At 40.7% G+C, this 18,981-nt stretch overlaps 1 protein-coding gene across 3 annotated transcripts in view; it reads left to right on the top strand.

The window, feature by feature from the left end:
• The first annotated feature begins 6,652 nt into the window (after nucleotides 1–6,652).
• Nucleotides 6,653–18,981, top strand: part of LLGL2 (LLGL scribble cell polarity complex component 2) — a 35,667-nt gene continuing 23,338 nt past the window's right edge. Inside the window, exon 1 of one of the 3 annotated variants that reach the window (XM_075177842.1) lies at nucleotides 6,653–6,755. Coding sequence is in view for 2 of the 3 variants with exons in the window: in XM_075177840.1 (XP_075033941.1) it covers nucleotides 6,943–6,983 (41 nt within the window). In the remaining variant the exon portion in view is untranslated. Of the gene's footprint in view, nucleotides 6,756–6,882; nucleotides 6,984–18,981 lie in introns of those variants that run through there. The other 2 variants (XM_075177840.1, XM_075177841.1) reach the window with 2 other exon arrangements.

Raw genomic sequence — 18,981 nt, 5'->3', positions numbered from 1 at the left:
AGAACTGGAACCAGATTGCTAGACCAGAACTGGAACCAGATTGCTAGATTGGACTAGGACCAGATTGCTGGACCGGAATGCAGACTGCACAGTCTGAGCAGAAATAACTCAGAAAACTGCAGACTGCTGGGAACCAGGTTGGCGTCTGAAGAATCAACGTTGCATTGGCGACAGGTTAGGGCTCCAGGAAGTCCTTTTATACTAACTGCTATCACATGATTGGAGGCTGCGATCAGCTGAGCTGAAGCAGCACTCTGACTGGTTTAGAGGGATCAGGTGACTGGATCCAAGATGGCAGCACCCATGTACTGGTTTTGGAGGGATCTCTGGAGTGGAGAGAGACTGGGCAGCATCCTGCAGAGAGATCTGAGACCAGCAGAGCCTGCGGACCGCAGGGACAGCTTAGAGGGACAGCGGAGGGGTAAGTGAAAGGACCTGAGAGCCTGGTGCCTGACAGCTACAAATGATAAGTGAGCGAATTACTGTTAATTGTGGTGCTTAGCGAAGGAAGATTTGCGTTTTTCCATTGGAAGCAATTTGACATTTGGCTGCGTTCAGGATATCTTATTAATTTTTGGGGGATGGCGTGGGGTGTCTGGGACGGACCTAGGTAGAAGGGAGTAGAGTGGGGCATCCAGCATTTGGACATCCATTATTGATTTAATGAGATCGTAAATTTTATTCCAGTAACATTTTACCAGAATGGGGAAGAAATATGATCTAAGTGACTCTGACAGCGGAATGATTGCTGGTGCCAGATGGGGTGGTTTGAGTATCTAAGAAATTGAAACTGATATCCTGGGATTTTCACTCACAACAGTCTCTAGAGTGTACAGTTAATGGTGCGCAAAACAAAAAAACATTCAATGAGCATCAGCTCTTTGCAGTTCTGGGTGAAAAATGCTTTATAATAAGAGAGCTTAGATGGGAATGGCAAGACAAGCTGACAAGTAGGTGACAGTAACTGTCAGGCGCCATCCCCGCATCACGATCAGGAAGCAGGGACGTCCGCCTGTCATTTCCGGCCGAGGGAGCTCTGTCGCCTAGCAACAGAGAAGCTCTCTCCCTCAGCCAGACAACAGGACGCTATGGTACAGTGCTCTTCAGCGGTCTATGATGCGCTGACCGCCAACCAATCATTCCCCATGTCCTTCTCTATAAATCTGACTCTGTATGTTTGCTTCCTTTTCCTGTATTGACCCGGCTTGCTTGACGTCTCTCCTAGATCCTGTTTTTGCTCATACTGGCTAGACCTTGGCTTTCCTGACCATTCTTGTGATTATCCCTCGGTACTGTATCGTCCTCTTGATTTGACCCGGCTTGACCTGACTACCCTATATGCTATTACACCGGTGACTGTCCTGGAGAACTGCGACCTGCGCATCCCATGCAGCGAAGTCCAAACCTCCTTGCAGGGGTCCCTGGCTAAAACCAAGGGGTGCAATAGACTCCGCGCCTTATTACAGTAACACAAATAACCATGCGTTACAACTGTTGTATGCAGAAGAGCGTCTCTGAACACACAGAACGTTGAAGTGGATTGGCTACATCAGCAGAAGATCACACCGTGTTCCACTCCTGACAGCTGAGAACAAGAAACTGAAGCTACAACAGGGGCGGATCCAGAAGTTAATTGTACCGGGGGCGATTTAGGGGGGGGGGGGGGCGATTTAGCCCCGCCCCCTTTTTGACACCTAAGGCTGCTGACGGCTGCACACTATGTGCAGATCCGTTCAGCAGAGAGAGTTAGGGAGAGAGTCCTGCCCGGCTGCTCTGATTGTGTCAATCAGAGCAGTTGGGCAGGACTCTCTCCCTAACTCTCTCTGCTGAACGGATCTGCACATAGTGTGCAGCCGCCGGCAGCAAGCCCCTGCTAGGGGGGGCGATCGCCCCGATCGCCCCCCCCCCTGTATCCGCCACTGAGCTACAATGGGCACAGGCTCACCAAAACCGTACAGTTGAAGATTAGAAAAGCATTGCCTGGTCTGATGAATCTTGATTTCTGCTGCAACATGCAGATGGTAGGACCACAATCCATGGATTCATCCTGCCTATTTCAATGATGCAGGCTGGTGGTGGTGTAATGGTGTTGGGAATGTTTTAATACACACATTAGGCCCTTAATGCCGACCGAGCAATGTTTAATGCCACAGTGTGTTTGTAAATAGTATCATAATTTATGTACAATTCATATGCATATAATGAATTGCACATATATTATTTATGGCACTGTACTCTATTACTGAATTATTTATTGTGCTTTTTATTTATTGAGCTTAGTGTATTGAATGGGTGCTATATTATGTTAAAATGTTATGTTTTGTTGCTTTATCCACCTCAAAACATAATAAAATGCTTGTTCTAAACTTAATATTATTAGTCAGTTGTTGGGATATAACATTTTTCAAACTTATCTCTCAAGTAGAGTTGAGCCCAAGATCGACATTTGTCAGGGGGCCCATAATTCTTATGGGCAGCCCTGCTTATATAACACAAATACTGGACAGCTTTATTTTTACACTGCAACTTAGAGTTTAGCAACTATAAATCTTTGCAGACATTTTAAACGTGCCACCCTCCCCATCCCTGCAGTGCAACATGGTTTTGCCCATTCTTTTTGCTTTGCTCTAAGGCCTCTATTTATTATGGAGAGATAACACCGATATTCTATCTTCACTCATTGCAGTGATAGAAATCTATTATTGCTAAAATATCACCTGTGTGACACTCAGCCGCCTGGCAATACTGGCTACGAGCGGGTCAGCGTTGGTGCGGTACATGTATCACTGCCAACGATCCCTCCTCCGTGACATCAGATGGGCGTACTGCCTTAATCAAAGGCGCTGGGGAGTGTAAAAATGTATATTAAAGTTAAAAGTGGGGAAGTGGGTGTGTAAGTGCTGCAGCGCCGGTAAAGAACCTATATTTCTTAAATGTATAAATGTGTATTTTAAGTGTAATAAAGTGATTATATATTTTGGTAAGCAGGTAGGGGAGAATAATCGGAAATAGGCAACCCAGAGAGGTTGCTGCTTTGTTAGTAAGAAGTGCAAATGGTGTTAGATGTTTAGCGTGACACATGTGTAATTAGAACTGCAACTTTACAACTTTAGAGGTGCAACGAAATCCAGTATAGTCTTATTTTGAATGACAGGAAAATATAAGAAGACATGAAATTTCTTTTTGTTGGTAATCTTAATTTTCAGGATGGCATGGCGGCTCGTCCCTTTAAGACATGGGAACAACAGGGTCTATACTCTGCGGGTCAATTGATGGATAAATCAACCTTGAAACCATTGCGTTATGCCCAAGCTAGTGAAAAATTTCCATTTCTAGGCCCTTGCGGGGTGACATTTCTCCAAGCCCAACATTATGTCAAGAGACTAATTGTTTTTCTCTCAGACATAGATTGGGATAACCCATTAGACAATATACTACTCTCTAAATCCCCCAAACAAAAAGCTATTTCAATTAATTATAGACTCCTGAGAAACAACATAGACTATTCTACCATACGCTCGGGCCTTGCTCAATGGTTATTGACATTCCCGCACTTAACTAATGAAATTTTGCTTAAAAACTTAAACATCTCGACCAGATTGCTCCCAGCCTCTACATATGTAGAAATGTTCCTTAATATATTTCACAGGGGATACATATCTCCACATCGTAGATTGGCTATGGGTCTGTCAGATAATGATAAGTGTCCTAAATGTGGGATGGGAGGGGCGGACTTGTTTCATTGATATCTCATGCCAAAAGCCCTTCATACATGTTGCGATTGTCATTTTACACAGAGCATTAATGGCTGATGGCAGTTTTATAAATACACCCAGGGGCAGACCTGGGGGGGGGGGCACTTTTGCATAGCCACACCCCTCTTTCACTCTGTCCTTTTGGCCCTATCCCGTTTCCCCAGATGATCGGACCTCTCCACCGCAAAACTCATGTTGTTCAATATCGATACATCAGCTATGATTGTAAACATACTGTTCTCATTTATTAGCCACTAACCTTCACATTACGGATGATTGTGCTGTATTTCATCTGATCTCATTCAATAAAAACAGAAATTTGTTGTGAATTGTAAGTTTTTCACCATTTGCAGATTTTTTTTTATTCTGGATTGGAATAAAAAACATGGATATGAATTAAAAGCATTTTTTTAATGCAAATTTTTATTTGACTTTTGAATAAAAGCAAGGGGGGAGGGGAGGGTGGGTCATAATAATCACAATAGTACATTTGTAGCATACATAGGTTAAAAAGATCACTTGTTTATAAGCAGAGTTAAAAGCATTTCAACTTATTCCTCACAGTAATTAGTACTTTTGATTTTTAAATACTGATTAATACATTTTCACAACAAGAATAAAAACAGATACTGGAGGGGAGAGTGTTGGACTGGGGCAGGAATGGTCCACTGGTAAATCCAATTACAAGGGCCCACTGTAGAGATGTTTTGTAATGTGTACATTGTACACAATAAATACACAATTAGCTACAATATGAACATGTTTAGTTACATTTTATGTGATAAGAAAGATTAACAAAATGAGCTTTCCCATGCTTTCCTCGTTCCCCAGAGAATGACCATTCCAAGCCTGCTTACAATTTGTTATAAATAAATGCAAATTCATGGATTAATTGACATGTCGCTAGATTTTCAGATACAGAGAGAACGCAGCTTACTAATCACAGCTACAAACAACACAGAGCATTAAAGAACTTAATAATATACTAGGTGGATGGTATGATATATTTTGGGGAGCCAAACAGACACTTCAGGTAACAAATGGAGGAGTTTAACCATATAGTACGTTACATCAAATCAAAATGTTTAGGCAAGCACAAGGGGATTGCTGTTGACCTTTCTCTATAGGGATTTGTGATTTGTAAACTTTTCCAGAGCAAGATACATTATACAGAGGGACTTAGCTACAGTTGAACACATGTCTGTTTTATTGGTGAATACACATTTTCTTGCTCTGAATGCGTACCAAAAAATCGGTTGTTTGCAGATTATGGTGCATCTTACACCTATGGCTCCTTACAATTCAAGTTGGAAAAAGGTAGAGAAGGGACCGGCAAACGTAGGCCAAATAAGTGTGTGGTCAATTAATTGTGACTCAAATAGACCTGGATGCTGATACATCTATCAGGACCAGTATCACTTGCGGGTGCTGAAGGGCTAGCGCTAAAAGACACAATGATGATGATCAGCTGCACTAGCTAACCACTTCTGATTGACTGATTACTGTTTGACCTCTTTAGCCGATAGTACTTAAATCATTAGTGTGGCTGATACATTCTATGACCTTGCGGCCAGTGGCGCCCAGATTGGGGGGGAGGCAGGTACGAAGTACCGAGTCCGGGCCTGCCTGGGGGCCCTGGTCTGCCCATGTAATGGGAGGAGCCAGCAAACTGATGTGGTAATGCCCCCTTGAAAAGCTGGGGAAGTGGCCTCAAGAGGCTGCTGTACCGGGGACTGAAATTTCTCTGTGGTGTATATGACACTTCATTACATTATTACATTGCGTACGTGTAGGGTAATGCGAAGGTCGCATTTACTACTAACACTATCAAGCCACACCTCTACGCTACCATGGGGCATACGTTTACATGCTTGTTACTCCTGACACAATGCTAGTGATGTACACAGCTAGACACCTCTTGAGATGCATTCGACTGAGGATATTCTTGTAAATCCATTTTTTTATTGCATAAAAGCGTCTCCTCCTGATTATGAACGGGGAGCATAGGTGTCCAACCTTACATGACCCATAGATTGTATAGTTTTTGTTTTCTATATATTGTACATCAAATTTAGAGATGATACCTATACAGATAGATAATAGGAAAATTTTGGCAAGAGCCCATACAAATAAAGAATGTCTCTTGTACAAACCTTGCACCTGCCTCTGAGAGGGACATTTTTAGGAAGAGAGATGTGAGAATCTAGCTCCCAAGAGATGGATATATCAGAACTGCTTTCGACATCCAAAACATGGGAAGTAATACTGAGTAACTCAACTGTATACAAAACAAGGAGGTTTTTGCAATGTTTCCAGTGACTGTCAAAACATTCTTATATTTGGGAAAGGTAACAACTGTGGAAAAAAAACAGCTATAAAATGTTAATTTCAACCAATGTTCATTTCAACCAGTCATATTTATTTTGGATCCAGAGCTTCACAATACGATTTCCATGGTATTAACCTTTTGTTGTATGCTTTTAAAATCAGTTAGTAATTATAGCCCATGCAACCCTGCTTTTTATATGATAAAATGAGTAGAAAAATAACAAAAAGTATGTGTTTTTACGAGTGCTACAGACTACTATGCTGGCACCTGTTGAGTTCAGCCTGTGTGAGTATTGCTGTTATACATCATGGTGAAAGTGGCTTCCAGCTCAGCAAAAGGATTTATTTTTCTGCATCGGCGGAGTGTTACGGGCGGTTCCATTAAGTAAGACGACCCAGGTAAGCCAGGTGCGCGGAGGAATCAATAAATTAGTTCTGACTCCTGATATACATTATTCATGAGGAGAATGGGCGGGCTTAAGGCCAGCTACAGCTTAAATCTCAGAGGGCGTGGTTATGTAAGCGGGATATTCGTTTCCTATTGGCTAGCTGCCGTAAGACTGTCATGAATATGTAATAAGCCGGCCCCCTGGTTGAGGGAACCAGGAAGCGGCTGCGGCCCAAGCGCCTCCCGAGGGACAAGGATCAGGGGAACCACCGGAGACGGGGAAGGTAAGGGGGGCGTGTGGCTGCTGTGGGGTGGAAAGTGGCCGGTGTGCTCGGTGGTCCGCTGCCACCTAGAGCTGCAGCCTGGGGTTATGTGACCGGGTAATGTCTGCAGGTTGGGGATGAGAAGTGATCTGGTGCAACGTTCTAAAGCACAAAGTAACAGCGGGCTCTGGCGCTCACCACTCAGTGCATGGTGCCAGGTGGCTGGGCAGGTGTATGGAAGGGCACAAGGTGGGTGATGGATGGAGTCAATGGGTGGGACCCTGGCCAGCACAGCACATATGTGTATCTGTTACAACAGGTGTGTGGTGGGCGGGGTGTAAGTTCCATGGTGTCATATATGATGATGATGATGATGATGGTGTGTATATGTGTATATATAAGGTATATTCTGTATGTAAGAGCAGATGTTTACACGTGTCTAGTCCCACTTGCAGTACAGAAAACAACTAAAGGACTGCTTAAAATATAAATAAAGCAGATATGTGGCCATTTCTAGCTGTGCACAATCCCTTGCACTGACTCATTGTTCTTCTAACAAAGTGTAGAGCTTTCCATGCCAGGAAAAGTTTTATTTATAAATCACGTAGTGATTAAATAGAATAAGAATCTGGTGAAAAGCAGATGAAGTAACTATAATGAGCCTGCACTTGCTTTGTACCTGACTAGGTAATGGTCTGCTTGCTATATTATGGAGGCAATCCATTTAGGAGCCAGGTGTCTGTTGTTGCCTCACAGATTATTTCTGTGGTACTTATTGTATGTTAATATATGTTTATTTTGCATGTGTATGCCCACACCTCCCAGGGGTGCTAGCAAAAATTAGTGGATTTAAGCATATTTTATCACTTGATCAGTACTGTAATTGACTACAGTTTGTATAGCTAAAGAACAGGTAAGGAAACTATGATACCACCCCCTAACTGAACCCCCCCCCCCCAAATCCACCAACTTTGTCTTTCTGGGTGTTTGCATTGGCAGGCTGTGGTTGATAGAGTATGTGTGAGATGTACAGCACATTGCTCATGACGTGTAAAGGTAGCAAAATATTTGTAACCGGTACCTATGTGTAAATAGTTCTATGACATGTGCTGAGCAATCTGTACAACATGTCAGTGTTGTTTCCCTATTTTGTAAATTGTTGGTTCAGAAACAAGGACTTGTGGGTCATGGACATTTTGATAAAGATCCCAACTTGGCCTTTCCTTAAACAATTTATTTTCTATGTATATATACTTAAACAATACTGTGTACAGTGTTTATATAGAAAAGCTTATATATATACTTCCTGCTCTGAAAGCTTACAAACCACATGCATAAGGGAATCTGTGCTAGTGCTTGTGTAGTGCTAGAATTGTCAGTGAACCATTTGAATGTGTATTTTAATCATCTGCCCTGTTAGCCCTCTGTCTGTATTACCCCGTCTTGTTTTATTACTGTGTTTGTTCCCAATTCTAAAGCACTATGGAATTCTTTAGTCATCTCTTTCATTCTGGAGCTGTGCAAGAAAGGAAAAGAGAATGTGTCTGTGTGTTGTCCACTGCCATTACTCTAACATTGCCCCTGCCACAATAAACTCTTTCTGACTAGAGAGGCCTTGGTAATGTATACTCTTTCTGGTGTTTGCTATCCTTGACTGTTTATGCTTGCATTAGCTGTAGAATATGTATATCTAGAAGATACCTCAATAAAATTATTTGGATAGATGAATTTTGTGGTCATGACAAAATCAGAAACTAGCAGTGGCTACGTATGAATTGTCACCAACTTATATTTGACAGTAAATCCACAAGGCACACTTTTACCTTTGCAGTCTGGCTGGGCCGACTGCAAATGTAGACTTAACCTCATGTGTCAAACTCCCATTGTCCAATAGATTGTAAGCTTGCGAGCAGGGCCTTCTCACCTCTTTGTCTGTTTTACCCAGTTTGTTTATTAGTTTACTATGTTTGTTCCCAATTGTAAAGCGCTACGGAATATGTTGGCGCTATATAGATGATGATGATGTCACAAAAAAAAACCTGTCTTATTAGGAAGTTTGCGCTTTCAGACCCACACTGTCCACACTAAGTGCGTTTTATTTGGCAATTTTACTGTATTTGTGGTCAGTCGAATTGAAAAGACGCCATGGTGGAGTAGCAGTGCAGTGTTTTGGGTGGCTGACCACGGGCACATGCTAATAAATTATTTGCTGATCAAATTTGGTGTCATATCAAAAAACCCAATCCATTCTGATTAAAAAAAAAAGTGTGAAATTACCAATTTGGCAGACTTCATGTGTGTTGTGGGAAAGTTAAGATGGGATTTGTTAATTCAGCACTCATTATGACAAAATTGTCACTCTGAAAAAGCCATTCAGAATTGCTTTTTGTTATGCTCCGTGTGTGAAACTAATGCTTTTAATTTTTGGAGGTAGCCTGTTCTTTTGGGCTGAATCGCCATTTATGTGTAGCAGTGAAAACTGCCACAGAAAAAATAAATAATCTTAGAACATTCAGTGGGGCAGATTCAGTTGACCGCGTTACTCTTGAGGTACCGCTAGTATGGTAATTTAAATGCTTATTTTGCCGCGAGCAGAAATCCAGGTTAAAATTACCGTATTAACGGTAATAGTGCGCAGGCCGCGTTACTTTCGAGAGTAATGCGGTCAATAGAATCTGCCCCAGTGTGTCTTAATTTCAGTACTAAGTTGAAACCGTATATTTAATGGAAGAAAGCGACACCTATATGTAATACCATATCGGCAGGCATTCCAAATAAGTGTTACAAGCTATAACCAACAAATGTGACAAAGCAGGAAGGAGCCGCAGGTGAATTGCGCCGTATGTGGCTCTAGGGGCGGCTGTTGCCCATCACGGTTTAGAGGTTCTTTTTTTCATACTTTATTTCTGTTTGCTGGTGATTTTCACAATTGCATCTCTGCACAGGGATCAGTGATGCTTAACTCTGCAGAACATTTCTGTGTGCTTTCTTTGTGTAGTTTGTTTACAAAATGTTGCAGGAGGAATTTTGGAAAAGCTGTCAAACTCTTTTCTGCATATAACCAAAGTCTATTGAACTACAATCAGCCCATAGTTAATAGTAAGGAACAGTAATTTTCACCCAGTGCCCACAGATCAGACCGCCAATGAGCAAATTGGTCCCATATATTGATGACCGGTTTATTCTCATCCGGGGAGTTGAATAATATTTTTGCAAATCTGTACTTGGACACCTGCTTTTCAGGGGCAAATGTGGAATTTCATAGCTAGCGTGATTGTAAGTTGCTTGTCATGGCTCAATGGATCAGCGTTACATGTAATGGGTTCTTTTTAAGCATTTGCAAGGTTAGAAAGTTGTTTGTTCCCAAGCTGGAATAATACATAGTTTGTATTACAGGTCACAGTAGTGCAGTCAGGGTTAAAATGAACAGTTACATTATCTTGGGCATTTTTTCTAGGCGGACTTTGGTCTGTCATTTAATTTGTCCATAGTGCCTTAATTAGGCCTTCCACAATAGAGGAGTATGTTAGGGGGAGGGTGTGCTAGGAAGTTGAAGGGACTATAGTGTGGAGTTTGGGTGGATTAGGGAAGGGCAGATACAAATTTCATGTTTGTTTGTTTTTTTTTTTTTCTTTGTTTGCAAGTGCATGTTTGTAACATAGTATCTGCTACCATGTACGCCATAGACCCGTCTAGCTTTATGGTGAGGTAGCAAAACATTTTTTAATTGTCCTCTTTTGGGTTTAGACACTTGTGGTTTTTTTTATTGGGATGGGTAATGCTGACTTGCAGGGGATGGGTAATGCTGACTTGCAGAAGTAGACTGGTTTTGTTCCCTCGTTGTCTGTTCACAGCAACCTTTGTAAAATCAGACGGCAGGATAGTGATTTGTCTAGGAAATAGTTTTCCCAGCCTGATATCACGTCCTCCCGACCTATGAAAGGGCAGTAGTGACTGCTTCTTCCTGGCATATTCTTTTTATTTATCTGGGAGACCAAACAGGCTTGAAACCGTCTAACCGTTTGTCTGTCAGTCTTCTGCGCAATTTAGTAATTCACCTGATAAACAATTCCAATTTCCACTGTTGGTTACATTTAATACTAGAATGGTCTCAAAACAGAAAATATAAAGCTGTGAATTTCACCTTAAGGAACAGACTTCCTTTCAAAGACCTGTTTATAAACCCCCCTCCACACCCCTCAATGTACTTCCCATCCATACTGAGGTATTTACTTTCCATTGTGTGTATGCCTGGACTCCAGCTGACATTTATGTGTAAAGAGTCATAAATCCACAATCCTCTGAATCATCTCCTTGTTGTTCCTAGCTGTTCTCTGTCTGGGGTTCTATCCTACACATCTTCCCATACACCCAACGCTGTCACCTAACACACCGTGCCTCTTATTTAATACTCCTTTTGAATTAATTTACGTGCAGTAATAATATTAATGACCAGTTATTGTAGATGCAGGCTCAGAAGGGATATAATGGATTGGGAGAGGCAGGCTGAGGCCAAATTAAATAGCTGCTGTGGAAAGCTTTGAAAAGAGTTTGGTATAATGTTTCTGCCAGACTGGAAGTGTAATTACCATTAGCTGTAGCGAGGTGAGAATCTCCTACTTCAATATTAACTTTACGTTTCTATAGAAATCTATTGGAGGATATCGAGTAGAATGTTCAGAAGTTTAAAGTTGATACAGACAAAAATCACAGTGTGGTGATATAATTATGCAAAGCGCTTGTCAAGGGAGCTCCCTCAGACATGCGCTTCGGCCTGTAATGTGCTTAGGTTTCATGGTTTAACCCTGGTAACAAACTGGAGCTTATTTAGGAACAGGGTTAATTAAAAAAAAACAACCCAAAAAACAGAGGACAGATGAAAGCAGAAGCTGGCTTAAAAAAAACTAAAAATGTTATAAAACGAACTATAAACAGCGTTTATAAATCTGACATTTTTAGATATACAAATAACTACTGAACTTTTTTTTTTTTCCATTATACTCTGTCAGGTTTAAATCTCTCTGTGTCCTATAGCGTAGTGCGACGTGGCTTATTCATAATACCCACAGCGTTGATTTTCTCAGGAATTTACTTTTATGCTGGTCCCTACAAATTCCCCATTTCCTGTCTCTCTCTCTGTGGGCATTGCACCATATAAATCCCAGGAAGAGTGACTAAACATGTTCTTTCCACCTGTAACATTCATTTATCATGTCCTTGCTTTACAGAGATGAGATATATATATATATATATATATATATATATATATATATATATATATATATATATATATATATATATATATATATATATATATATATATATATATATATTATATATAAATATTATCCCAAAAAACATGCTAATCCGCAGTAAGAAGCAGGCAGGTGTAAAATGTATAATTCCTAACACAGTCTGCAGGTCACAGAAAGTCACAGCTTCTCCCAGCTGCTACACCCACTCATTGAAAGTGCAAACACACCCAGAAACCTCTGAGCTGCTGGCTGTGTGCCATCTATTGCCCTGTGCCTTAATACGTACACTCTGTGCAACTCAGCAGGGAGTACAAGGCAGATGTTAATAGCTAAACACATTGAAAACCTTTTACATACACATTATTCTGTGTCCTATATAAACATCCAAGCACGGATGAAAATCAGTCCATGCTACATTGCATTTCCCAACAAGGACAAGAACTGTGGTACAAATGCACACATGGAACAGTGAGAGAACTTTCTTTCCTCTTAAAGAAGCTGGCTATATCCTGATTTGTGCTAGCAATGAAAGGGCGCTCACTGTCCAATTATTATAGAGTGGAGGAGGGCTAGAGCAGAGATATCCTACTTATTTTTTTTTCTTTCCTCTGTAATGTTAAATTGGCTCTGGCTCTTCCCTGCACATAACACTATTCTCTATTTGTGTTTTATTGGTACAGCTTGCATACACCGTTGGCAAGTTTTGAAAAAGGCAGAAGCCGAGTTTAACCAATTCTTATCTAGAGTGCTTGTGTTGATTCACTGGAAGGCAAAACCAAAAACCAGAAAGATCATTATCCTCCCTGTGGGAAAAATTCCTCGCATGACCCATTAAATCTGATTAATTCCTTGAATCAAATGCCCTGAGAATCATTGCTAGAAGTAATATTGCTTGTAAGAAAGTCTTCCGGTCCACTTTTCAATGTAACCGTGTCTCTTGGTAAAGAATTTCATAGTGTTACTACCCTCACGGTAAAGAATCCTTTTATGCATTTGGTGAAAGTGTCTTTGGTCTTCGTGTGAATGTCACCTTGTTATTTGCACAGTCCTAGCTACGGAAGTTCATTAGTCATCTTGTATATATTTCTAAATACTCATTTAATCACCCTGAATGCATACCTTCCAACAAACATACTGGTAGGTTAATTGGCTGCTAACAAAAATTGACCTGTGTGTGTGTATATTAGGGAATTTAGACTGTAAGCCCCAATGGGGCAGGGACTGATGTGAGCGAGTTCTCTGTACAGTGCTGCGGAATTAGTGGCGCTATATAAATGGTAATAATAATCGGTCACAGTAAGGCCCGATCCACCTGAACTCTGTCCAGTTCCTTCCAAAATATCTGCTTTTGGGTGAAACGCCAGCCATTTTCATACAAGCTCCAGCCCCTTTTAAGCCTGTAATTTAGGACTGTCCCACTGAAATCAGACAGTTGGGAGTTGTACCTAATGCACCTTGTCTCCCTTTCGGGCTACAACTACAGAAATTGGTCCAAAGTGTGTCCCATGAGAACAAGATCTGATCTATCCCATTTGCCCGCTATAGCATTGACATTTGTGAAGAATAGGGAGGAGAAGGATGCAAAGGGGTGCATTTTTTTTTTTGTTGTTTGCTTCTACTGTATAGCATAATATATGGAAACTTATTTATTTTTGTTTGTTTTATGCAGCAAATCGTAAAATTTTCTTCTGCAATGTCCGAGTCACTTATACTTGTGTCCTACTGCTAGATATGGACATATTGGGCCTTCACATCAATTTTCCTCTTGCTATTTCTATAGGGATACATAGTGCAATTCAGCGAAGTTGCTCAGCTTGGAATACTGTCTTCCTGAGAATTGGACATGCACAAAACTTGTAGTCTCACTTTACAAATAAGCTTGTGGGTTAATTAGAATGCGTTTCCTTTGACATAGATGAGTCAACCAAAGTTTCTATTTATATATGCAGATTTTGTATTTACTTGGTAAGGGATACATGACTCAGATCATGCTATAGTATAGTACCTGGATTTGGGTTTTTTATTGCGCAAACTTAAAAAGTACGTTTTAGGTGTTCTCTCTCTGAAGTGCAGAATTAACAGCTCTGTCAAGTTGCTGATCTCCGTGATCCATTAATAAAAAGCAGCGGTCAGTGGATTGGTGTACGTGATCAACAGAAAATGTCCTCTTTGTGCACTGCAGTCGGTGACTGCAACCAAAAGTACACCTCACTATTGTGCAATGGGTGCTGGTGGTGTACTTATAGTACCCATGGTAGTGCCATTGATTTAGACTATACACAGGAGTTCATATGAATGGTAAGCTGACTATTGACTCAAAAGTGCAATATTTCCTTTCCTATGAATGTTTCGGTCTGCTACAGATATGTTCTTGGCTGGATGAATAATCCCTGTTGAGAGGTTTACTCTGCTTAACATGCATTTTAATTCACTTTTGTGAAAAATGCCAGAGTGTGCGACCCTCTCTAAAGGGACTTTGTTACTCGTATTTTTTCTTATAGAATGTTTTTCATGTAAGATGAGGGTGCTTATATGTCTGGGACATGTGAGTATCCTTATTAGAGTTATTGATTGGTACTTTTTTTATTTTTTTTATTTATTACATTATGACAGTGTTTTGAATCTGCTGTCTACAATGTATATAGTATATGTGGTTGGATCTGATGGTGAGGACCTTGTTCTGTAGGCGGTTGTCTTCAATGGTACCTTTTGTGCTATCTGAAAGTAGAAATGGCACAAAGTTAAAAGAAGTACTGGCTATAAGTGCAGCTGTTCTTGATGAATATCCTCCATAAAGCTTGGGCTACATAGGCAATTTAAATCATCAGCTATTTATATAGCGCCACTAATTCCACAGCATTCTGCAGAGAACTCGCTCACATCAGTCCCTGCCCCATTGGAGCTTACAGTCTAGATTCACACACACACACACACACACACACACACACACACACACACACAGACTAAGGTCAATTTAATGGCAGTCAGTCAACCTACTTGTATGTTTTTGGAGAGTTGGAGGAAACAGGAGCAAACCCACATGAGAGAACACGGGGAGAACATGCAAACTCCACACAGCTAAGGCCATGGTTGGGAATCAAACTCATGACCTCAGCGCTGTGAGGCAGCAGTGCTAACCACTGAGCACAGCTGATTGGAAACCGTTCTAAAACAATTGATCACTGTTAGGATATTCTAGATTTTAATTTTGCAAGGTTTAAAATCGCCCATATGGTTTGTTAAATAGGATCAGTAGCATTTGCACTTATTCATTCTCCCGGATTTCCTGGGAGACTCCCAAATTCTTGGTAGGTCTCCTGGACTCCCAGCAGAGTAGGCCATTCTCCTGCATCACGCCCTCTACTTGGTGAAGTGGGTGGGAAAGGGGCCTCCATGACACAATTCATTGGAAATCGCATCATTTTGGCCCCACCCCCTGCTGCAAAATGACACGATTGTGACATTGCAATGCTAGGAGGGCCTTAAATAACGTGATTCGTGATGCCACTTTTTTTACTTTGAAAAACAAAATTGGCAACTATAGTACCATTAGACAATGAAATGGTCTCTAAGGAATGGCTCTATATGGGACCAGCTACACATAGAACTGTTGCTGGTCCCATAGGGATCTAGTGCTTACAAATGATATTTATCTTGTGTGTTTAATCACATGACTAAAAATGTCTCTTGTAGTTCTAGCCAAATGCTCCTACAATGAGAGTGATTAATGGTGTATATTCATCAATTTATATGCACTTTTAAGTCACTCACCTGTCACCCTCCGTGCCAATAGTGAAATTATAAATCATACCTATTTCCACCTTCAATGTGACCTTGCAGCCGACAATAGTCAAGTGAAAAGCAAACGGACAATTTTTAGATAAAGTAAAAATAAAAACCTACAGTGCCTCAGTTGCAAGATAATCTGTTTTGATTGGATGATTATGGGACTAATTTTGGGGCCACATGTTTGATTTTTGGGAAGATTGCTCGGTATCGCAGTGTGTACGGCCACCATTATCCCCATTGTACAACATACATGTATATTTATACATGTATAGCTAAACACTGCAAATCTAATACGAATCTGACTTGTTGGATATGTGTGTTTTTTGTTTTGTTTTTTTTCCCACTTTTTAGTATGTCATTAGTATAAACAGATCTTGCTACTTACTACTTGGTTATGACTTGTGTTTGTATTGTGATCTATTCCAAGAATTGCAGCCTGCACAATTCACAGTATTAAAATCCAGAAATGCCCCATAATCTGCGGTGTACAAATTGTTTGACAGAAATGGTCTTCCAAAAGAAATATGCAATTTTCTTTCAAACACTGTATTGACTTTTTTTTTTATTAAAATAATCAAAAACAGATTAGCATGTAAAGAGTAATACATTTAATCACTTTTTTTGCTAGTGTAAAAAAAAATCAAAAAAAAATCTAATTTTATTCCAGTAGTCCCTTCCCTCTAACTCAACAAGCTTTACATTATTTAAAGCAATGGTCGACAAAATAATGTAGATGACCTTTCGTTGACAACATACATACCTCCCAACTGTCCTGATTTTGGCAGGTCATCCCGATTCGTGGCCTGGAAAGGGACGGGGATTACTGGGAAGGTGGTGGAATATTTCCTAAATATATTCCATGTTTGTGGGTAGGGCTTATTTTGTCCCACTTTCAGGGTTCTAAATTTTGGGCGCTATGCCAATACCATTAAGCCATAAAAGTTAGGCACATTGTCACTCTGGTTCCTGAGATGTGTTCAGTCCTGGCCTAAAGATGATTATATAGGACTTTCTCCTTGTTTCTGCTGTATGCTTTGGTAGTGGCTGAGATGATGCCTTAAAGCTGCACTGTAGAAAAGTACAACAGAAGCTGTGTAGGAAGAAAGATGCAGACTCTTGTAACATTCTGACTTAAATAATCTAAAAATACCCTTGAATTGCTGAGATATTGTTCTGTCCCCTCCTTTATTCTTTCTATTTAGAGATTCCTTGTAAATTATTTATGCGCTCAGTTCCAGACTTTTTTTTTTTTTTTTACCATACTACTTAAGCAAGACATAGAACAAAAGTTACTGAATTTGGGAGATGGTAGGTGAATTTAATAACCCTAATGATCTAGCAGGCTTATAAAGGTATGTTCTGCAAGTTAATATAGTATTGTACGTTTTACTTGGTGGAGGAATAAGAGATGTTGTTAATGCATGATAAGTTCTACTGCACATCTTAATTTTCTAGAACGGGCCTCGCACTTACCAAGTATAGTGTTGGCTGTTTTCCTCAGGAATGCTTGTTACATCAACATTTAATCTAGTTGTACCATTTCCTGCAGAAGACTGTGAGAGAACAGATTTTGTTGGCGTTCTAGTAGTTGTTGAGGAAAGGGTGCCTCCTACTACTTCAGGAAAACGACTGAAAATGAAGTTTTAAATAAGAATGTTGGCTGCTCAAATATATGCGGTGTATTAAGACACTAATGAGGCTGGTTCTTTATAGTATGACCTTTACATTTTAACAGTTGTTAGGGTTAATGTTGGCTATGCTGATCTTCTAGCCTCTTGGAAGTGCTGTTCCGAGACTAATGGGGCGTTTGCGACCTTGTCCCCTATAAGTTGGGTAGTTGAGCAAAATGTAAGGGGATTGCAATTTCTTAATGTCCCTGTCTTTAGTTTCTGTTGGACTTGGGAGTACAGAAATGTTATTTTGTAATGAATGTGCTATCATAGCCCTCTAATTATATTCTTCGTTGCATGAAAATTTGTGTGCTTATATAAAACTAGGAAAACTCCCACCACCACAGATTAACTATGATTTAAAAATAAATAAATAAATCAAGTGTATAAAGATATTCTCCCGGATTCTTTGCATTGCTTTTGGATCTGAACAGTGGAATTTCTTTGTGCCGGAGTAAGGCGCACGGTTTTATTGAAATCATTTTCCCTTGTCACTAGTTGAAGTAGCAGACGTGGGCTGGCTGATCACATGTAAGCAACCTAAAAATAGGACTGCTCCTGTACAGCAGCCGCCCCCCTTACTGTCTCCTTTATTCAACACAACTATTCCTGCCCCTTTTGTTGTAGAGAGTAAATATATCCCAGGTTTCATATGATCCTTTGTTTCTGTAAGAACACTGTATAACACAAGGTTCCATGTAACGTGTCTATCAATGCTTACTGAAGTATAAAGAGGTAATCCATGTTGACTAGCTCCTGCAAAGTCAGACTATGTTATCTGCTAAGTGTGCAGCATGTATGCTGAGAGCAAAGACCGTTCCACAGTGAAGCCCTGCTCGGATTAGGTGAGCAATACATTTTACAAAGTCATTGATTTATGACCGAGTAAATAGACGGTGAAATTAAAGAAAAATGCATTTTTTTTTATTTATTTTTTTGTCTCCTTGATCCTCATGGGTATAGAAGTGCCTTGTAGGTCTTCAGCACTTAAAAAAAAAAAAAAAAGTTTTTGCTTATCCCCCTCTATATCCCAGTACTGCAGGGCCGCTTGAGTTCATCTTTATTATTGTATTTTTTTTTAATTTTTTTTTGTCTCCTGTTTCTGGATACCGCCACAGCAGTTCACTTAGTTACTGACACCCTCGCTGGGCTGTGTGCAGGCTGAGGAGGTGCCATTCCTGATGCTGCATCCCATTGAAACGTGGAACCCCTTCGCTACTGGTGCATTGGAGAGAGCAGCCAAGTGACTGACTCCCCCATCACTGCTTCAGTGAGAGGGGATGAGTTGTGTTCCTGTGCACCCTGCAGGTGGCTAGTCAGGTGGGGGTAGCCTGTGTCGGTCAGCCCCACACTGGGCATAGCTCTATCATCCGTGACCATCCTTAAAGGACGGTGGCTTAGGATGTTGCTGGGCCTTGGTAGGGTAAGTGCACCCCCATGGCATCATAGTGACTCCTCCTTGGTGGGCTCAGTTCATGGACAGAAGCTTGACAAACGATAGGCACCCTGCTAGTAGTTACAGCTCCTTCTCTC

This window comes from Mixophyes fleayi, chromosome 6 (assembly GCF_038048845.1).
Source record: "Mixophyes fleayi isolate aMixFle1 chromosome 6, aMixFle1.hap1, whole genome shotgun sequence".
Classification (NCBI taxonomy): Eukaryota; Metazoa; Chordata; class Amphibia; order Anura; family Limnodynastidae; genus Mixophyes; species Mixophyes fleayi.
This window is presented reverse-complemented; position numbering and strand designations above follow the sequence as displayed.